At 38.2% G+C, this 17,740-nt stretch overlaps 1 protein-coding gene across 1 annotated transcript in view; it reads right to left on the reverse strand.

Annotated features, from left to right (window-relative positions):
* The window catches only part of LOC137399450 (BTB/POZ domain-containing protein 7-like), a 39,173-nt gene that overhangs the window by 2,956 nt on the left and 18,477 nt on the right, over positions 1-17,740 (reverse strand). The window contains exons 7-14 of the mRNA XM_068085571.1: positions 15,501-15,669; positions 13,809-13,942; positions 10,707-10,857; positions 6,112-6,257; positions 2,719-2,916; positions 2,093-2,237; positions 1,363-1,496; positions 677-795 (exon numbers count right to left, since the gene is read on the reverse strand). Coding sequence (XP_067941672.1) covers positions 677-795; positions 1,363-1,496; positions 2,093-2,237; positions 2,719-2,916; positions 6,112-6,257; positions 10,707-10,857; positions 13,809-13,942; positions 15,501-15,669 — 1,196 coding nt within the window. The remainder of the gene's footprint in view (positions 1-676; positions 796-1,362; positions 1,497-2,092; positions 2,238-2,718; positions 2,917-6,111; positions 6,258-10,706; positions 10,858-13,808; positions 13,943-15,500; positions 15,670-17,740) is intronic.

Consider the following 17,740-nt stretch of genomic DNA (forward strand, 5'->3'; position numbering starts at 1 on the left):
AACGCATGAAGACAATATAAATGAAAGAGGTAAAGCTTAACCTTTTGAACCCAAACGGCCAGTTTTCTGGCATTCAAATGGCTCTGTTTACAAAAGCTGTTTCTAAGTAACAGCGTAAACCAATCAAATAATATTCTTGCACAGGATGTTAGACCAGAAATTTCACTTCCATTTCCAACAGTATTCAAATATCTTTATCTACTTCCTTCATTATAATAACAAATTTTATTAGAACGATATCATGAAAAAATCGACATGACTCGTTCGTAGGTCATAAATGATTGTGATGCAAATAAAGAACTTTATGACACTAACTATAATTTTCCAGTATATTTTAAGTCATGAAATGATGATGAACATGTGCTCGATAAATATGATACTATTTTAGATGTTTTTACGAGTTTTTAAAATCGTACGAACTTTTATGGTTTTAGCCCGAATAATGGTGTGAAGTACTGTTTTTTCTGTTTGATAACATTTGCTGTGGGTTACCCAACTTTTTTACGAGTGTTTTACCAAATATCACTGCATTATGAGCACATTTGGATATATTTAATCAAAGTTTAAAAATTTCGGATCGTTGGACAAATTGACCATGTTACTGACGCATTGACAAGAACGGCCAGGGTTTAAGGGTTAACAGAACCACCAGATACAAAAAATAGATAGGTCATACCTGCTGGAGAGGATGTTGGGAGTGAGATTATCCGATTGCAAAGGAGTTGTTGTCCTCTTGTCTATTGTATATATGATCTGATCTGCATAACCTAGCTCCCTGACAGCCCAGAGACAAACCTAACAAGCATCAGAGTCAACCGATAATTCAGTAGAACTGAACATGGTCGCCCTCTTTGAAACATTCTTTTAAAATTCATGAATTAATTTGGTAAGATAAGATTGAAAAGTAACATTGCAGTACTCGCAATAATGTAACTCCTGAGAGCCACAGAGTAATCTTATATCTTCTTACCACAAAGTAACCAGATTATCTAGTATCATAGAGTGATCTAATACTTTAGTAACACAAAGTGACACTTTTGTTCTATGGAGTAATCTAACATTTTCGTAACACAAAGTAAGCTAATACCAGCTAGTAGCTAAAGTACCATGGAGTAGTTGTATATCTTATTACCATAGTGTACTCTGTCTCAATTTCGAACAATGGATAAGTGCCTTGTGATAGGGCTTATTGACACTAATCAGATGAGTCACCTTAGCACCCAGGTCCCCATCACACATTACACAACCTCTTCAGGGCTTTGTCTTCATTCTTAGAAGCAAATATGCAGTCGTAGTTCAAGTTTTTACAGCAGTAATAGTATGTATAGTATGTAAAACAACTGGAGGATCAAAGCTACGCACTTGCTTAAGTACAGCTGATTTGTCCCAGCACGCTCGTAGGGCTTGCAGCACAATGCGTGTCTGCAACAGCTGCTGTGTTCTCTTCACCACCTCCTCTTCGTCATGCTGCTCAAAAGGCAGTTGAGACAACTCCTCTACAGAATAAAAGGATGAGCATAAGACCTGACCGTAAGACCTTACCGTAAGATCTGACCGTAAGATCTGACCGTAAGACCTTACCATAGGACCTTACTGTAAGACCTGACCGTACGACCTTACCGAAAGATCTGACCGTAAAACCTTACCGTACGACCTTACAATAGGACCGTACTGTAAGACCTTACCGTAAAACGTGACCGTAAGACCTTACCGTAGGACCTTACCGCAAGACCTTACCATAAGAACTTACCATAGGACCTTATCATAGGACTTAACCATAGGACCTTACCATAGGACATTACCATAACCCCTGACCGTAAGCTAATACGAAACTCAAGTTATAACTAGCACTGTGCCAGTCAAGGATGATTAACCGAAAGCTGATGGAACAGCTGTATAAATAATATCAAGTAGATACTGGAATATGTTAGAAGGAATATTGATATAGTGAATGGACTTTTCTAAAATAAGAACTAAATGAGAAACAATTTGTTTACTTGTAGTCAAAGAAACACGAAGATACACATTATTTGCGCACAAAACATCTAAAAATTGCTAGTTTGAGCAGACAACTCCACCATGATATGAGTACCTTGAAATCTTGTCATATTCTGTACAGTAGTGTGGCAGAGCACGCGACTTCTGTTAAGAGTGAGACCAGGATTAGGACGACTTGGTCGTCTCAGGTGTACAACATCGCTCTCTGACATGTCTTTAGTCCGCTCCTCGAGCAGCACCTATCATTATTTGAAGGTGCTTTCTCTTTACCACATTTCGTATTAACTTTAGGGTTTAAAATACAACTTCCAGCACTTATATATTACGTATGCAAAAAACCAACTACCTTCTACCAACAAAAACCATTACCAACTCAAATAAGTGTTTACAGAGATGACATTTGCGACATTATTTGCAATCAAACGCAACAGAGCTGATCCTGGCTTGAAGCCAGTGCCAACATCTTTGCATCAGACAATGATTTTAGATGTGAAACTCCCAAGCCAAAGCTCAGCTAGAGACCAACTGGTTGATGAAAGTTTTTGCCAGACATGCCTAGTTGTTTACGCATAGATTAACGATGCTCCATACGGAGAAAATGCTCAAACAAATGTTTCCCATGTTTTATCTATGTTGCGGAGCTGCTAAACGGTCTTGCGCATTTCTGAAACACACAGATAACACACGGGGCCTGACTAATAACATGCTAACAGCGCTCACCCTTGCTGTGTCATAAAAAGGCATGTAGCCTCGAGGTATCTCAAATCTTGCAGAGCTCAACTTGTTGGAAGGCACCCAAGCGCCTCGCATTCTGTGAGGTATATGGAGATTGAGGGCAGGCTCACTGGCAGCCATATTCCTTTGGGGAGACATTCCGCACTTGTTAACTAGCCCACGGCGCACGGCATTCGTAATTACCTATGAACACAAAAACAAAATCACAACTCTTATCAACAAATTGAATGCCTATCTGGTTAATGTTCTACACATCTCAATGAAACACTAAAAAGGAACCGCGGTTACATAGCGTGCAAAAAGAAACTCAATCAAATACCGACCATGAAAAAGCAAAGTTTAACCAAAAATATCCATCATTTCCTAATATTTGAAGCAACTAGCATACTAGTACGGAATTTTAGGATGCGAGGTTCCAATCTATATATACATTGTATATACAGACGGTTCCCAACCTACGAACGAGTTACGTTCCGAACGATTGTTCGTAAGGTGAATTTGTTCGTAAGTTGCTTCAGTGCTATATTTTGTATTATAATTTATGTTTAAGGCCTACATAAGTATATTGAAGGTTTATATAAGTATATTTAAGGCTTGTATAAGTAACCTGCATTGGTTTGTACTGAAAAAAATATTTAATAAAATGGAGATAATACTTTGGTGGACTCCGGGCCATGACACTGCATTTCTTATTTATTGTATGTCTTGTCCTTTTTTATTATATTGTCATTTTAATCATTATGCTATCACTTATCGTTGTTGTCTTATTTTTTTATATGTTTTGTCCTTTTATTATATCGTTGTTTCACTCGTTATGCTATTGTTATATCTGATATCCCGTCATAACACTATCACTGGCCATCACTTATCGTCGCTTATATTGTTGTCATACCAACGCACTAGCGGTCCTATTTATTCACCTTGTTAGCCGGTGTTCTTACCGTTTGCCGTCAGCCGGAACAGTTGATGTTATTGTATATAAAGGATCACGCTCACTTAGTTGATCAGAGCAGTAGCCGTATGTTCCTCGCCTAGTGAAATTTCCTTCGCTAATAAAAAGCTGAATGAAACTACACGCACTCTCTTCTCTTTATTTATCATTCTAGATCGTGCCAAGTAAAGGCCGACAAATTCCTTTACAATACTTACAGTAAAAATAAAAAAGTTCTTTGCGCACTGGAGATACGTTCACGCACTTATGCGTTGCAACGAACTGGGCAGAGAAAGGTGGATGCTGGGTTGGGCGTCTGAGTAGTGCCTATTTCCGCCGCTAATACGTCGGTAATACCGTCGGTATTAGCGGCGGACATACGCGCAGACCTGTTCGTATGTACGGGTTGTTCGTAACTCGAATGTTCGTAAGTAGGGAACCGTCTGTATACATAAATCTCAGTGTTTGTCTGTCTGTCATTCATGTGTCCAGTTATAGGGATAAAGTTATAGGAATGCAAAATCCAGGTCACACTAAAATTGAACTCAGAACCTCCAGGTCTGCAGGCAGACATTCTATCCGCTAGAGCACACGGCATACTTGTACTACAATAGATTAATTGTGCACATAGTCATTACACCAGTTAATCCTTTGAACCCTGACGGCCGGTATTCCGACATTGCGTAGGTGTGTCAGCAACCCGAACGGCTGGAATACCACCGTTGACTTGGCTCTGTATACAAATGCTGTTTCTAAGTAACAGCATAAACCAATCAAAGTAACTTTTACACAGGACGCTAGACTAAAAAGTTTACAAACATCATCTGCTTCCATCATTATAATAACAATTTTACTCAGAGTATATCGTGAAAAACATTGATATGACTCGTATGTTGGTTTGAAATGGATGATTGTGATGCAGATAAAAAGTTATATGATACTAACCACAATTTTGCAAATTATTGTAAGTCATAAAATAATAATTAACGTATGCTTGAGAATATGATGCTACTGTAAAGACTTTAAGAAAGACTAAAGAATTTTATGGTTTTAGCCCGAAGAACTGTGAAGCGCATTTTCTTCCATCTAATGATATTTGCTTTGTAATGTCATGTCTTGCTGGAACTTCTTTACCGGTGTTTTACCAAATATCATTGGATTAAGAGTATATTTAGATATATTTAATAAAAGTTTCAAAACTTATTATTAGACAAATTGTCCTGGAATACTGACACAGATTGACAAAGATGGCCAGGGTTCGCAGGGTTACAATACGCACGGTTGAGGCGCTTGCGAAAACACTATTGGTTAGTACTAGCACGTTTGAAGATCATGATTGATTGCGTGAGAAACCATTACGCGTAACGTTTACCAGTTGGTTTCACGGTTCTTTTTTTAGTAAACATTTAGACAAGCTTAAACCATAACAGCTTTCATCCTTATGTCTAGGTAAATCAGACACGCTGATTCCAATTTTGTACTCAAAATAAAGATTGGTCCACTAATTTTCCAAGTCATGAAGGCTTTTTTACAGAGTTTCAATATCGGTCTCGCAAATGACACAATCGGTACACATCGATATGCGATGTATGCTAGCTTTTTAGGAATGCAGTTGGAGATGTTTACTCCGATCAAAAATGATAGAGATGGGTGTCTTAAAAATCACTATCTAAATTCAGCCTGTAAAATAATCTGTCTTTTATGAAAGGTAGATAAGCTATTTAACATTGCTCATAGCTTGTTACCAAATGTTTAAAAGGCTGAACGCCGAAAAAAATGAGCTCAAAAAAGCGCGATAACAATGCTAGCTTGTGATTAAATCGCGCTTTTTGAGCTCATTTTCTGGTGTTCAGCCTATTAAACATCCTCTAACAAGCTACAAGTAACGTTAAATAGCTTATCTACTTTTTGAAGGCTGACATTGGATAACAATGGGTTTTAAGAAACCCATCTCTATCATTCTAGATCGGACTAAACATCCCCAAATTCCGTTCCTAAAAAGCTAGCATACATCAAATTATTATGGGCGGAGCTAGTTGTGTCGATTGTGTCGTTTGCTAGACCGATATTGAAATGCTGTAAAAAAGCCTTCATGACTTTTAAAGTTAGTGGACCAATCTTTATTTTGAGTACAAAATCGGAATCAGCGTGTCCGATTTACCTAGCAAAAACGATGAAAGCTGTAGGTGGCAGTTATAGTTTAAGTTACTGCGATTAGCCAATTTGCTCATTTTGCCATTGCTGATTAATCAACTTAGCAAATGGCAACTTCATCATCCGCTACTGTTTATAAGCTTTCTCTTCATTACCCGTGCAATGCAGGTATTCACCTAGTACCAGCTAAATATATCCACAAATAAAACTAGAAGCTGCGATTTATGAAATCTATTCCAAGAGTTGTTTTCTAGCAATAGCCTAGTGCTTGCACCTCTCGCAATATCACTCACATCTGGGTTGGAAGGGAGAATATGGCTTTGTCGAACGTGCAGGAGCAGAGGGGCAGCGATCTCCCTCAGCTGTGATTCATCCAAGTCTTTCGCTTTTATGCCCTTTCTTGCAAGACTGTGGGCTGTGTTGGTGACCAGGTTGGGCTCTGTATTCAACCAAAAGACAGCATCGTAAATGAACCACTGGATAACAAACCATCAGCACGCACTCGGTGGACTCTGGGTGAGATTGGCTGAACTGGTGCTTGTTATATATGAGGTTATGATAGAACCTTCTAAGTTGAAGCTAAATCCTTGTCACCGATTCATGAGCTACTATCATGGCTATTGCTATTATCCCGCTATTTCAATGTTGACATGGCTGTTGACAGAGCATTTCACATGAAGAATTTATGGATAATGTGTGTGTGTGTGTATATATATATATACCATACTTTTCAGACTATTAGCCACTATTTTTTTGTGATGATTTGAGCCATGCGGCTTTATATAAGGGTGCAGCTACTCTATGGCTTTTTCTTTCTCCACTAGGGCGCATTAACCAGAATCTCCGGTTAGTGCGTCCCTAGCGGTCAAAGAAAAAACAAAACAATGCCTAACGGTACTGTTCCGTTAGGCACTAGGTTAAACCTGAGTTTAAGATTATAAGAGTTTAGACAATGACGTCATAGCTAGTTAGCCATGGCGGCGGAAATGCCACGCCTCCAATTGATAACGTATTACTGAGCCACTAACTTTCACCTTCCAAAAACCCACTTCAAAAAGTAGCTAGGGTTACTTATCCACAACAATTCTACTTTTCCATTCTTTATTTTGTTGGTGATTCCCATATATTAGAAGTTTTCATTTTCTGAATGTTGAGAAAAACTCCAAAATTGTATATCAAGTAATTGGTAAAATCAGTTTTTTTGAATAATAACTAATTTTTTAAATAAACGGTTCTGCTCCGTTTTAAACAACAAAGTTGCTGCCGTGTTAAAAAGCACCGTCCTGAGTTCTGCGGCCTATACAAAAGTGCGGCCTATGTATTGTTTAATTATCGGTTTTTAGAAAATAAAGTAGATGCGGCTTATATAGGGGTGTGGTTTATAGTCCGAAAAGTACGGTATACGGGATGTCCATTAAATACTGAAATATTAACAAGTATTTATAGCTGCCATAGTTGTTATTTATATTTTTAGTCAGCTAGTAGTATCAACAAGTGTTTATAGCTGCCATAGTTGTTACTTATATCTCTACTCACTTAGTAGTATCAACAAGTGTATATAGTTGTCATAGTTGTTACTTATATCTCTAGTCAACTAGTAGTATCAACAAGTGTTTATAGCTACCATAGTTGTTACTTATATCTCTAGTCAACTAGTAGTATCAACAAGTGTTTATAGCTGCCATAGTTGTTACTTATATCTCTATTCATCTAGTAGTATCAACAAGTGTTTATAGCTGCCATAGTTGTTACTTATATCTCTAGTCAGCTAATAGTATCAACAAGTGTTTATAGCTGCCATAGCTGTTACTTATATCTCTAGTCAACTAATAGTATCAACAAGTGTTTATAGCTGCCATAGTTGTTACTTATATCTCTAGTCAGCGAGTAGTATCAACAAGTGTTTATAGCTGCCATAGTTGTTACTTATATCTCTAGTCAGCGAGTAGTATCAACAAGTGTTTACAGCTGTCATAGTTGTTATTTATATCTTTAGTCAGCTAGTAGTATCTACAAGTCTCTATAGCTGTCATAGTTGTTACTTATATCTCTAGTCAGCTAGTAGTATTAACAAGTTTATACAGCTGCCATAATTGTTAGTTATGTTTCAGGTCAACTAGCAGTACGAGCAAGCGATGCTTTTTCCTATTTTAACACATAAGTAAATGGGATAAAAAGTTTTTGAAAACTTACAATTGTGAACTACAGCCTATGGTATTCTTTGAAACTCAAATTGCCTTGATATGAGCTTAACTATCTTCATAAGTTTTAAAACTCTAACAATATCACAGAGCAGTCTTCAAATACCGATCGATGACAAGCACCACGATCTAGACAAACACCATCTTAGATTCAATTTTGAAATCTCCAACACTTACACTAAACTATCCAAGAAAATAATATTATTTACAGATTAACATCAATAAATACATTGCAAATACAGTATGTATTATATGAACATGAGATCACAACTTCTCATAACCTCCACTCGATAACATACCAAGTGTTATGACATTAATTAGCATTAATTGAGGGTTCAAGTGTTAATTGAATAAAGGTATTATAATGTGAAACAGAAATAGTTAAAAGCGTGCCTTATCTCTACAAAGCTATCATGGCAGTTTACACAAGAGTGTTATTCGATGTTGTGACAAGGTTATGCAAGCATGGCTTCCATCCCAAGGGAAATAGATAACAGAGCCCTCTCGTCTGCTCCTGTTCTCACACTAGCTCGGCACTCGGCAGCCATACGCTGAGACAAGTTACCGGAATATTCTACCTCTATTTATGAAGTGATTAATGAACAGTCAAAGCAGCATGACCCAACTGAGCACTTAGATGTGGATGGCTTCAGACTACTACAGCATATTTACCTAGACTAGCGGAGGAAGGGAAGGAGTCTATATACTGTAAAACCTCTTCATGAACGCCATGTCCCTCAATTTTTTAACCCTTCCCCTATCGTGGCATTTTATTGCGGGTGCAGCTGAGTACAGGGTGGTGCATTATTTTTTCGACTAGCTCGCCAGAATTTTGGCAAAATAAATTTAACCCTTTTACCGTTGAAGCAATGCTAATGTCACCTATTTTTTGCATACTCCTTCAGGCGGATCAGCATTATTGCCGTCGATCTTGACATTTTGGCTAAATCGTTTTTCATATACAGTAGGCACCCTTACAACTTAAATAATCCGTTCCAGGAACATTTGCATTATAGGGAATTTACGTTATAAGAACAGTAAAATACATGTAAATTGCCTAATCCTATCGAAAATCTTTCCAAACTCACCCCTTCGGCCATGCTAAAAGAAAAACTAGACTTAACTTTACTAATCTGTGGGCTGCACCGTAACTGCAGTATTCTTGGTTTTCATCGACAACTTTTCCCCTTTTCTGATCAATCTTACAGGTTAAAATTATAGACCATGTATGCTGAAACTTTTACAATAAGTCGATGGGGAGCGCACATCTTTGACATTCATTTACAATGATTTGCTTAATTTTTCTACACAGCAAAGTCTATTTTGCAAAGTGAAACTAATAAGAAATATTTTATACGTCTATAATAAAGTAACACAACAAAATATTTTTAATATAGAATAGCGGTACGACCCGTTCGTCGTCTATTTGTACCCAGAGGTCAAGGTTAGGATAAAAGAGAACTTTCGGCGATACTCTAACTCGTCACATTCAGATTGGTAGATCGATGCTGTAACACCTGCACCAATCGATTGCCTCTAATTATTTATGAAAAATTGCGGAGCAACTGTTCTCTATTTTGTGGACACCTCTGACGATCTATCATGACAAGCTAGAATGTCGCGAAAGTTGTATATGTAATAGATATAACTTCATTCGCATGTCGTTTTTCTCTCGCAAGTGCGGCCAAATTGAATAACATTCAAATCGAATTTGAGAACTCGCCCGACTTGACACTTTACATTATATGGAATCTTTTACGTATTAGGAAGCCAAAACTTCAGATAAATTATTTATGTTATCTAGAATTTACGTGACATGAGGTATACATTGTAGGAGTGTTTACTGTACATCAAAGTAACAGACTGAGCTAAACAGGGGACTTATTTGATTATAAATTATTAGCAGAATACAGTTACTGAATAATTCGATAGTGTCGCTTCCATAGTTTTATATAAGAAACTGTAAAGCTTTGGAGTTAGAAAACGAACACAGTTTTTTAAGTTTTTAAGATGTTTTAACGTTTTAAAGTTAGAATGCGTGATAACAATGACTGCTATTACGTCGTACACTGTTCCTGAAAAGTATTCTCATCGTTCATCAAAATGCTTTTGAAGTCTTCCGGTAAGATTGTAAACCACATTATGGAAGAATCTGAGTACACTAGATGTAGGATAGTAGACACTAGTAACTTGTAATCAGATTGTAGTTCTGATGATTGCGATGATCGATCTTCCCATGTACACTGTCACTAAAAGCATGGCCATTACAGCAACGAAGAATTAATTGTTATTGATGCAACTTAGTAATTATTACTACCAGTTTGTGGACACTTTTATACTAATCACTTTCTATTATGGTTTCGTAAAGAAATAATGTCAGTGGTGGGCAAATAGAGGTGGCATTCAATTAAATGATGGGTCTGTATTTTTCAACCCTTCTCCTATAGTGGCGTTCTATTAGAAGTAGCGTTCTATTAGAGGTGGTGTTCTGTTAGAGGTGGTGTTCTGTTAGAGGTGGTGTTCTGTTAGAGTTGGTGTTCTATGGAAGTTGGCATTCTATTAAAGGGGTTTGGTATCTACGCACCCACTAATAAGTCTAAGCATGAATCTACTCAATTATAGAGATATTCATAGAACTATCTGTCATACAAATCTATGAAAAATGATGTCAGCTGTTAGACACTGACCTCTTTTCTCAAGTTTCCTGATGAGCTGATGTTCAGACCAGTTCATTATAGCCTGTAGGACATCAAATTCACTAGCCTGTAGAAAGTCTGACTGTAGAACTTTGGCTAAGGTGCTCTCATCTAAACTCAGTAGCGCGGGTGATTGAGATATCTGTAGAATCGGTAACTCAAGGTCAGTCTGATATAATGCTTGGACCGCAAGAATAGCCTCAAACTATCTAACTATACATACTTATAACTTATAGATTGTTTGCAAGCATTATAAACAACCATCTACCATATATACATGTATTTTAGGGGTTTTAGAATGAGCCAGCTGCTTTTGGGAGTGAAATCAGTGAATTGTTTGGAATTAAAAATGAGCAATGAGCACAAACAATACCATACCCTGAAGGAATGCAGGAATACCTGATTCCTTTAATCACAATGTATTGACATCAGCATACGCGTGCCCCTTCTATTGTAACCATACGATGACTAGTTCTACATTAGACATACAATACAACACAGGAAAAAACTTAGAACAAACACATCCGTTTACAAATTAAAAAAGCCAAAATCATGATGTGCTGTGAAAGTGGGCACCAGGTGGCTATATATTTCTTGAGAGCTGGAATGCTTTTGTGTCTCTACACACACCCCATGGCGGTAGCGCGCTTGACAAAATATCGAAAGAATTATGTATCATTGAGTGAGGTACATCCATACAAAGTAAGAAAAAATTTGGTATCCATAAAGGTACTCCATGAACGACAAACGAATAACTCCAGATAGGCGTATTAGCATTTACTACAAATGTTCATTGTAAAGCAAGCATTCGAGTGTCGTCATCTGAAAACATCAAAATATTTCTAAAGATCACACATGACGTTTTGGCGATGACTGCCACATATGAGTTTGCCCACTGTCAGCAGACCCTGGATAACTCAGTTATTATGTACCCCGATCAAGTCAAAACTACTGTATTTTCCTCAAAGTTTGAGTGGTACTCGATTAATTGTATATCCTCACCTGTCCTCATCAACCTCACCTGCCCTGTCCTGTCATCAACCTCACCTCCTTTTTTCTATTGATAATTAGATTAAACCTTAACTGACAGAGTTTCAAAATTATATCAAATTATACCAAATTTTTACCAATATGATCATTATTTTTTTCAGCAAGGATTTTGAAATATGAAGAGCAAGCAACCAGTTTTGGAAACAAAAATACTCGATGCAAGATCTAAGCTGTGATATGAGGAGGTCATTATGAAACATGATGTCAATGACGACGAATAGCCGATGAGTAAAAGCGAAATGAAAGTGTTTTTGTAGACTGTCATTCTAATAAATCCTCTCCATCTCATCGGCACACTACATGTTTTGGCTACCAAACATGCCAGATATTTATATACAAAGTGTTAGCAGATTCCACAAATACCCAAGAAGTAAGCGCATTTAACCTGCATTAATCCCCTGACCTTGAAATCGCGAGCTGACACATCAATAGCGAATCACCCACAGCAATAGAACTTACATTTTTGCTAACGGAGGACCGAACTGGTAACCTGCAACAAACTAGCTAGCAACTTTCAGAAACATCATTAATTTAATTTCGATAAATATTTTGATTGATGAAAAATTTAAAGCAATTCACATGATTTCATCCATAAGCTAGTCCGGGACAATTTTAGTTTCTATTGGCTAGGGGATGTGAGGAATTAGGGTGCTTAAAATTACCTGCGTGATTGGAGTATACTTGTGAGTTGAGATATCTACTTCTAATGGTGTACCTTTGACAATTGTACGAGAATTTTCCTGTTTTACTTTGATTCAGGTACTGAAGGGTAGATGACAAACGAGTTGAGTAGGGTTCATTGACCATGGATAGGGGCATGTGTGGCGATACAATATTAATAGCCGATACAATATTAATAGCTGTGGCCCAAACATTTAAATATTTTAGACTATGATAACTGAAAGCTTGCCTTATGACTAATGCATTCGGTATATGCTAAAATATTTTTATTGGATTCGCTTGTGGGCCACTGGACAAAATAATTACCGTGACAATCACACATCATTGGAGACGGCATGGAGAGGATAAATCACAAGTTTATGGATATGCATACTACATACGACTAATGAATGCTCTTCACAGTAATTTGTTTGACCAAAGACATTGTGACACACCTAGCGCTCTAGGGTACACTTGGGGAATCCGAAACTCCCATAAGAGTATCACTATACACATAGAGAAACGAAAGATAATATCTAATAATAATAACAACAGATAACAACTAACATGAAAAATAATGTTTACTATAATAAGAGCCGTGTTTGTCTGAAGCCACGGTTGGATGTTGGGAAAAAGATTGCAGTGTACAGGATTTGAACCAGCGATATTGTGCATAGTTGCCCAGCACGCTACCACCTGCATCAGGATTGCCTATCAGCATTGTTGAATTATTGTGCACATACTTAGTCTCTGCACTTCATTGGCACACCTGACAATCTCTCACAGCACACCATAAGCCCACCATACGGCCCTGGGATTAATTGTACTAATTGGCCATAGTACTAATAATAATAATAAATTCACGCATAGCAAAGGCTAAGCCCTCAACGCAAGTACATGCTAATTTATCTTCCATTATTATGCAGTTCATTTTATAGCAAAGAAAGTTCCATTTTATTTTGAAGTTGATCTTCTTTCTCAGGCAGCGAGAAGCTACTTCAGTGATAGACACAATTGTTCAAACAAATTCCCAAAGTCACAATTATACTGCAAACATGTGTGAAATCCTTGACAAGACATGCGTCCCTTGATATTCACTACAATGATTTCCATTGAACTAGTCTATAATAAAAATGTTGAGTGATCTGATGCCTCAGGCTAAGGAAAAGCTGCCAACGCTAAGCTTTGGTCAACAACAGGTGATCAGTTTTCATGAGGTGTCCGGCATTCCAAGCATTCGTATAATAGCGTGTCACATGTATAAACACTTAGTAAATGGGAATCAATCAAAATACTCCGAATACTCAGGCAGCTGTGCTTTCAACTTGAGTTCGCTGAGTGTGACAGGTAAGGTAGAGGAATGTCTAGTTACAGTCTACAAACCTGCATGAAGTTATCCTGAACATACTGAAGCGTCTCTCGGTAGACCCACTTGGAGCCAGAGGACTCAGAACTCCAAGAGAGGATGGCGCAGAGGGTCTCTGGACATAGACTCTGTACTATATAATCCTCACACTCTACAAACAGCTAACCCTTGTAAGACCCAACCAACCCTTGTAAGATCCAACCAACCCTTGTAAGACCCAACCAATCCTTGTAAGACTCAACTAACCCTTGTAAGACCCAACCAAATTTTGTGAGACCCAACCAACCCTTGTAAGACCTACCTCATGTGGGACCCAACCAACCCTTGTAAGCCCTACCTCATGTGAGACCCAACCCTTGTAAGACTCAACCCTTGTAAGACTCAACCCTTGTAATACCCAACTCGTGTGAGACCCAACCCTTGTAAGACCCAACCAACCCTTGTAAGACCTGAACCTTGAAGGACCTAACCAACCCTTGTAAGACTCAATTTTTGTAAAACCCAACTGATGTAAGACCCAAACCTTGTAAGACCCAGTCTGTGTTAAGGCACGACTACACATACTGATTTTGTCGTTAGTTTCGATCAAAATCACGAAATGAACAAAAACTACAGATTGACTAGGCCAAAATTCACAGAATAGTCAGAGTTGTGCATGCACACCGAAATCGTTGACGAAACGCTTTTAATTGGCAAAACAAATTGTCAGCGAGCCCGATTCTAGCAGCTTTCGCGATTTATAGAGTCCGAGGTACATAACGCGACACACAAGAAAAATATTAACGCAATGCGCCATAGCAAATATGATGCAACTGACTTGATTGAGCTAAAGATGGCAACTCTTTCTACAACAGAACTTTAGCTGCTAAAAAAAATTATTATTATAAAAAAGATACGATTCGTAGCTATAGTGTCCAAACAATAAAGAACCAACAATAGCGCAATTTAAGCAGTTTCATCGTATGTACTATGTTGAATTGCACTGGTACTTTTATTGTGTGTCGTAATACGTGTCTTGGACTATACCAATTGCAAAAGCTGTTAAAATGGCACTCGCTTGTTTAGGAAATAAAAAGCGTTTTGTTGCTGATTTCGGTGTTTATGCACCGCTCTGACAATTCTGTGAATTTCGGCTGAATAATTCTGTGTTTCTTGTTGATTTCGGTGGAAACCACCACAAAATCGGCACGTGTGGTCATAGCTTAAGACTCAACTCTTGTGAGACTCATCTCTTGTATGATCTGACCCTTACGAGACCCAATCCTACGAGACCTTTCGATCCTATGAGACCCGACCCTTACAAGGCCCAAACCTTGTATGACCAAACTCTTGTAAGGGTTATCTTGGTGAAAGTAAAACTACACTGCATATTGCGAGTTTTTCCAGAAAATTATCATCAGGTGTCTTAATCTAATCGTAGGCTGGTTTTATCAGACTGCAAATAAAGTTCTCCAATCAAAATAGTTATCTCGACCCTAGGCATAAAATGTCGAAGACAGGAAGAGCTAGGTTACAAAATTTTGTGGGTCAGATAAGACAAGAGCTAGACTAGCATAGCAAGCGAGGAAATATAGTAACATTATAATAGTTGAGTACTTATAGTCAGAGCTGAATATGACTCTCAGTGATAATCACTCTCTGTCGCACAGAAGGACTCATCAATACAGCAGTGACAGCACTGCAACAGTCTATTGTATAAGTAAACTAACTTTCTACAAGTATGGGTAGCTCGAGGAAGTTGCCGATGTGATGTAATTCCATCGTCTCTTCCAGGAGTGTCACATTGCTTCTGCCAGCGACAATCGCCTGAGCCTCACTCAGACTAGAGGCAGTCGCTGCGCTAGCTTGTGAATTAACCAATCCAAGGTTGAGCTCATCCTGCAATATGATCAGAATCGACTACAGCTCAATGACTGGAGTAGAGGCTATTCTAAACCTTTTTAATTATTTGTTATCGGATAAAAAGACAACTTTTTGTCTGCTAAAGGTTTTATATTCTAGATATATAAAACAAGCTTTTACAAAAGTATCAGTGAGTGAAAATACTTAATTCGGCTTGGCAACATTGCAGTGATTGGTTGCAGTTGATGGGCATGCCTTGTAAGCCACCCATTCGCTCGGATGTCAACCTTGCAACACCCAGTCACACAGGGGTTGGCTGTGGATGGGTGCTGGCTAGATACTCCCCTAGCAATGAATATCCATCCTAACTAGTACATCAAAAACATACCCTTTATGTGTAAACCTAGGCGCAAACATCAACAAGCAATTTTTAAAGCATATGAAATTACAACAGCAAAGGAAATGGCAGCAACATTGATGTGGTTTAAAATGAAATGCCTGCTGGTCTAGACTGGGCCAGATTCTCTGTAAACAATTTTATCTGTCAGTAACGCTGCCCTGAGATGATTCCTCCCTAGGCCAACTGTCTACGCGAAACCGAAACCGTGTAACCGCTAAGCATTTTGTCTCCCCATGGATATTCCTTCACAGTCCCAGAAGGAGAATTGAGAACAATTTATTTCATAGTACAATACGTTCATCAGGTTTGACCAACACGGTCTTCCAGACACGTGTTTGATGAAAGCATTATAACGAGGCTAATCTAGAGTATTTGTTCTGATCTAGAGTAGTTGTATTATGATTGGTTCCTTTCTAAGCAGTGTGAATGTAATGGCTAGCATACCTATACGATATACCCTTATTGTATAGGTATGCTAGCCATCACATGAGCATACTACCCCTTAGCTTGTGGTGTGTTACAATGACTTTGTGCCACTAATATTACTGTTAGTGTCAGCTACCAGATCTAGTCTTTTAATGCAGTCGACAATGACATACGATTTTCAGCAACACAGCATCATAGGTAAACTAAATAGCAAAGATGTACAGCACTCTTTTTTTTCCGCAAAGGCTTGCTAGCGGCACGCTTGTTTGGTAGCTAGCGGATGACTGACTCGCTCCAAGAGTGTTCCAGACAAAAGGAATTCTAACAAAGCATGTTCAGCGGCTTGTGGTAATTTGGGTCACCCATGAGTGGATCTTGCGGCAATGGGTCACCCATGAGTGGACCATGCGACAATGGGTCACCCATAAGTGGACCGTGCGACAATGGGTCACCAACGAGTGAACCATGCGACAACGGTAATATGACTATTGATACGAATATCTTCCAGACATCCCATCCAGTAGAATCCATGACCTCTCGCAAAGAAATCCAAATATTTTTTAACAAAGCGCCCATGCTAATCTGCATCCTGCGAATGTCTATTGAAATACTCATCGTACGGTCACCCAACGTGCGCCCAACTCCAACATGCATATCAACCACATCATGAAAGCATAGTGAGTGGCTTGCAACTACGGTCAGATCTAAAAAAGATAACGATTTGTGAGTTTCTAGCCCGCAGTTCCTAACTCGGTTTGAAAACTGTGAAACTGTGTTGGCGATTATATGTAATCAGTAGTACCATGAACGTAATGGATTTATTTAATAGAAATATAACTGTTTTGTAGCTAGACTAATATTTGCTGAAAAGTCAGGTTCCAATATGTATTTAATAGAAATATAACTGTTTTGTAGCTAGGCTAATAATTGCTGAAAAGTCAGGTTCAAATTTGTATTGTAATTAGAAGAAAAAGTAAAACGGTTTTGTGGGCAAGCCAAAACCTGCTGTAGTCATACAAAATAACCGTTTTGCAATGTAGTACATACGTAATAGTTCGTAGTAATATTATCAATGTACAAGCCCTATTCAAAAGTATACTAAAAACCATTTACAACAACAACCTACTACAACTACTCAGTGCAACTAGCATTAGCAGTTTTGTAGTTGCGTAGAAACGACTTTATTAACGCGCAGTTATATTGTAGGCGCCGAAATTAATTTACGTGTACATTCCGCAACCGATTTAGGAATTGCGACTAGAAACTCACAAATCGTTATCT

This window comes from Watersipora subatra, chromosome 7 (assembly GCF_963576615.1).
Source record: "Watersipora subatra chromosome 7, tzWatSuba1.1, whole genome shotgun sequence".
Lineage (NCBI taxonomy): Eukaryota > Metazoa > Bryozoa > Gymnolaemata > Cheilostomatida > Watersiporidae > Watersipora > Watersipora subatra.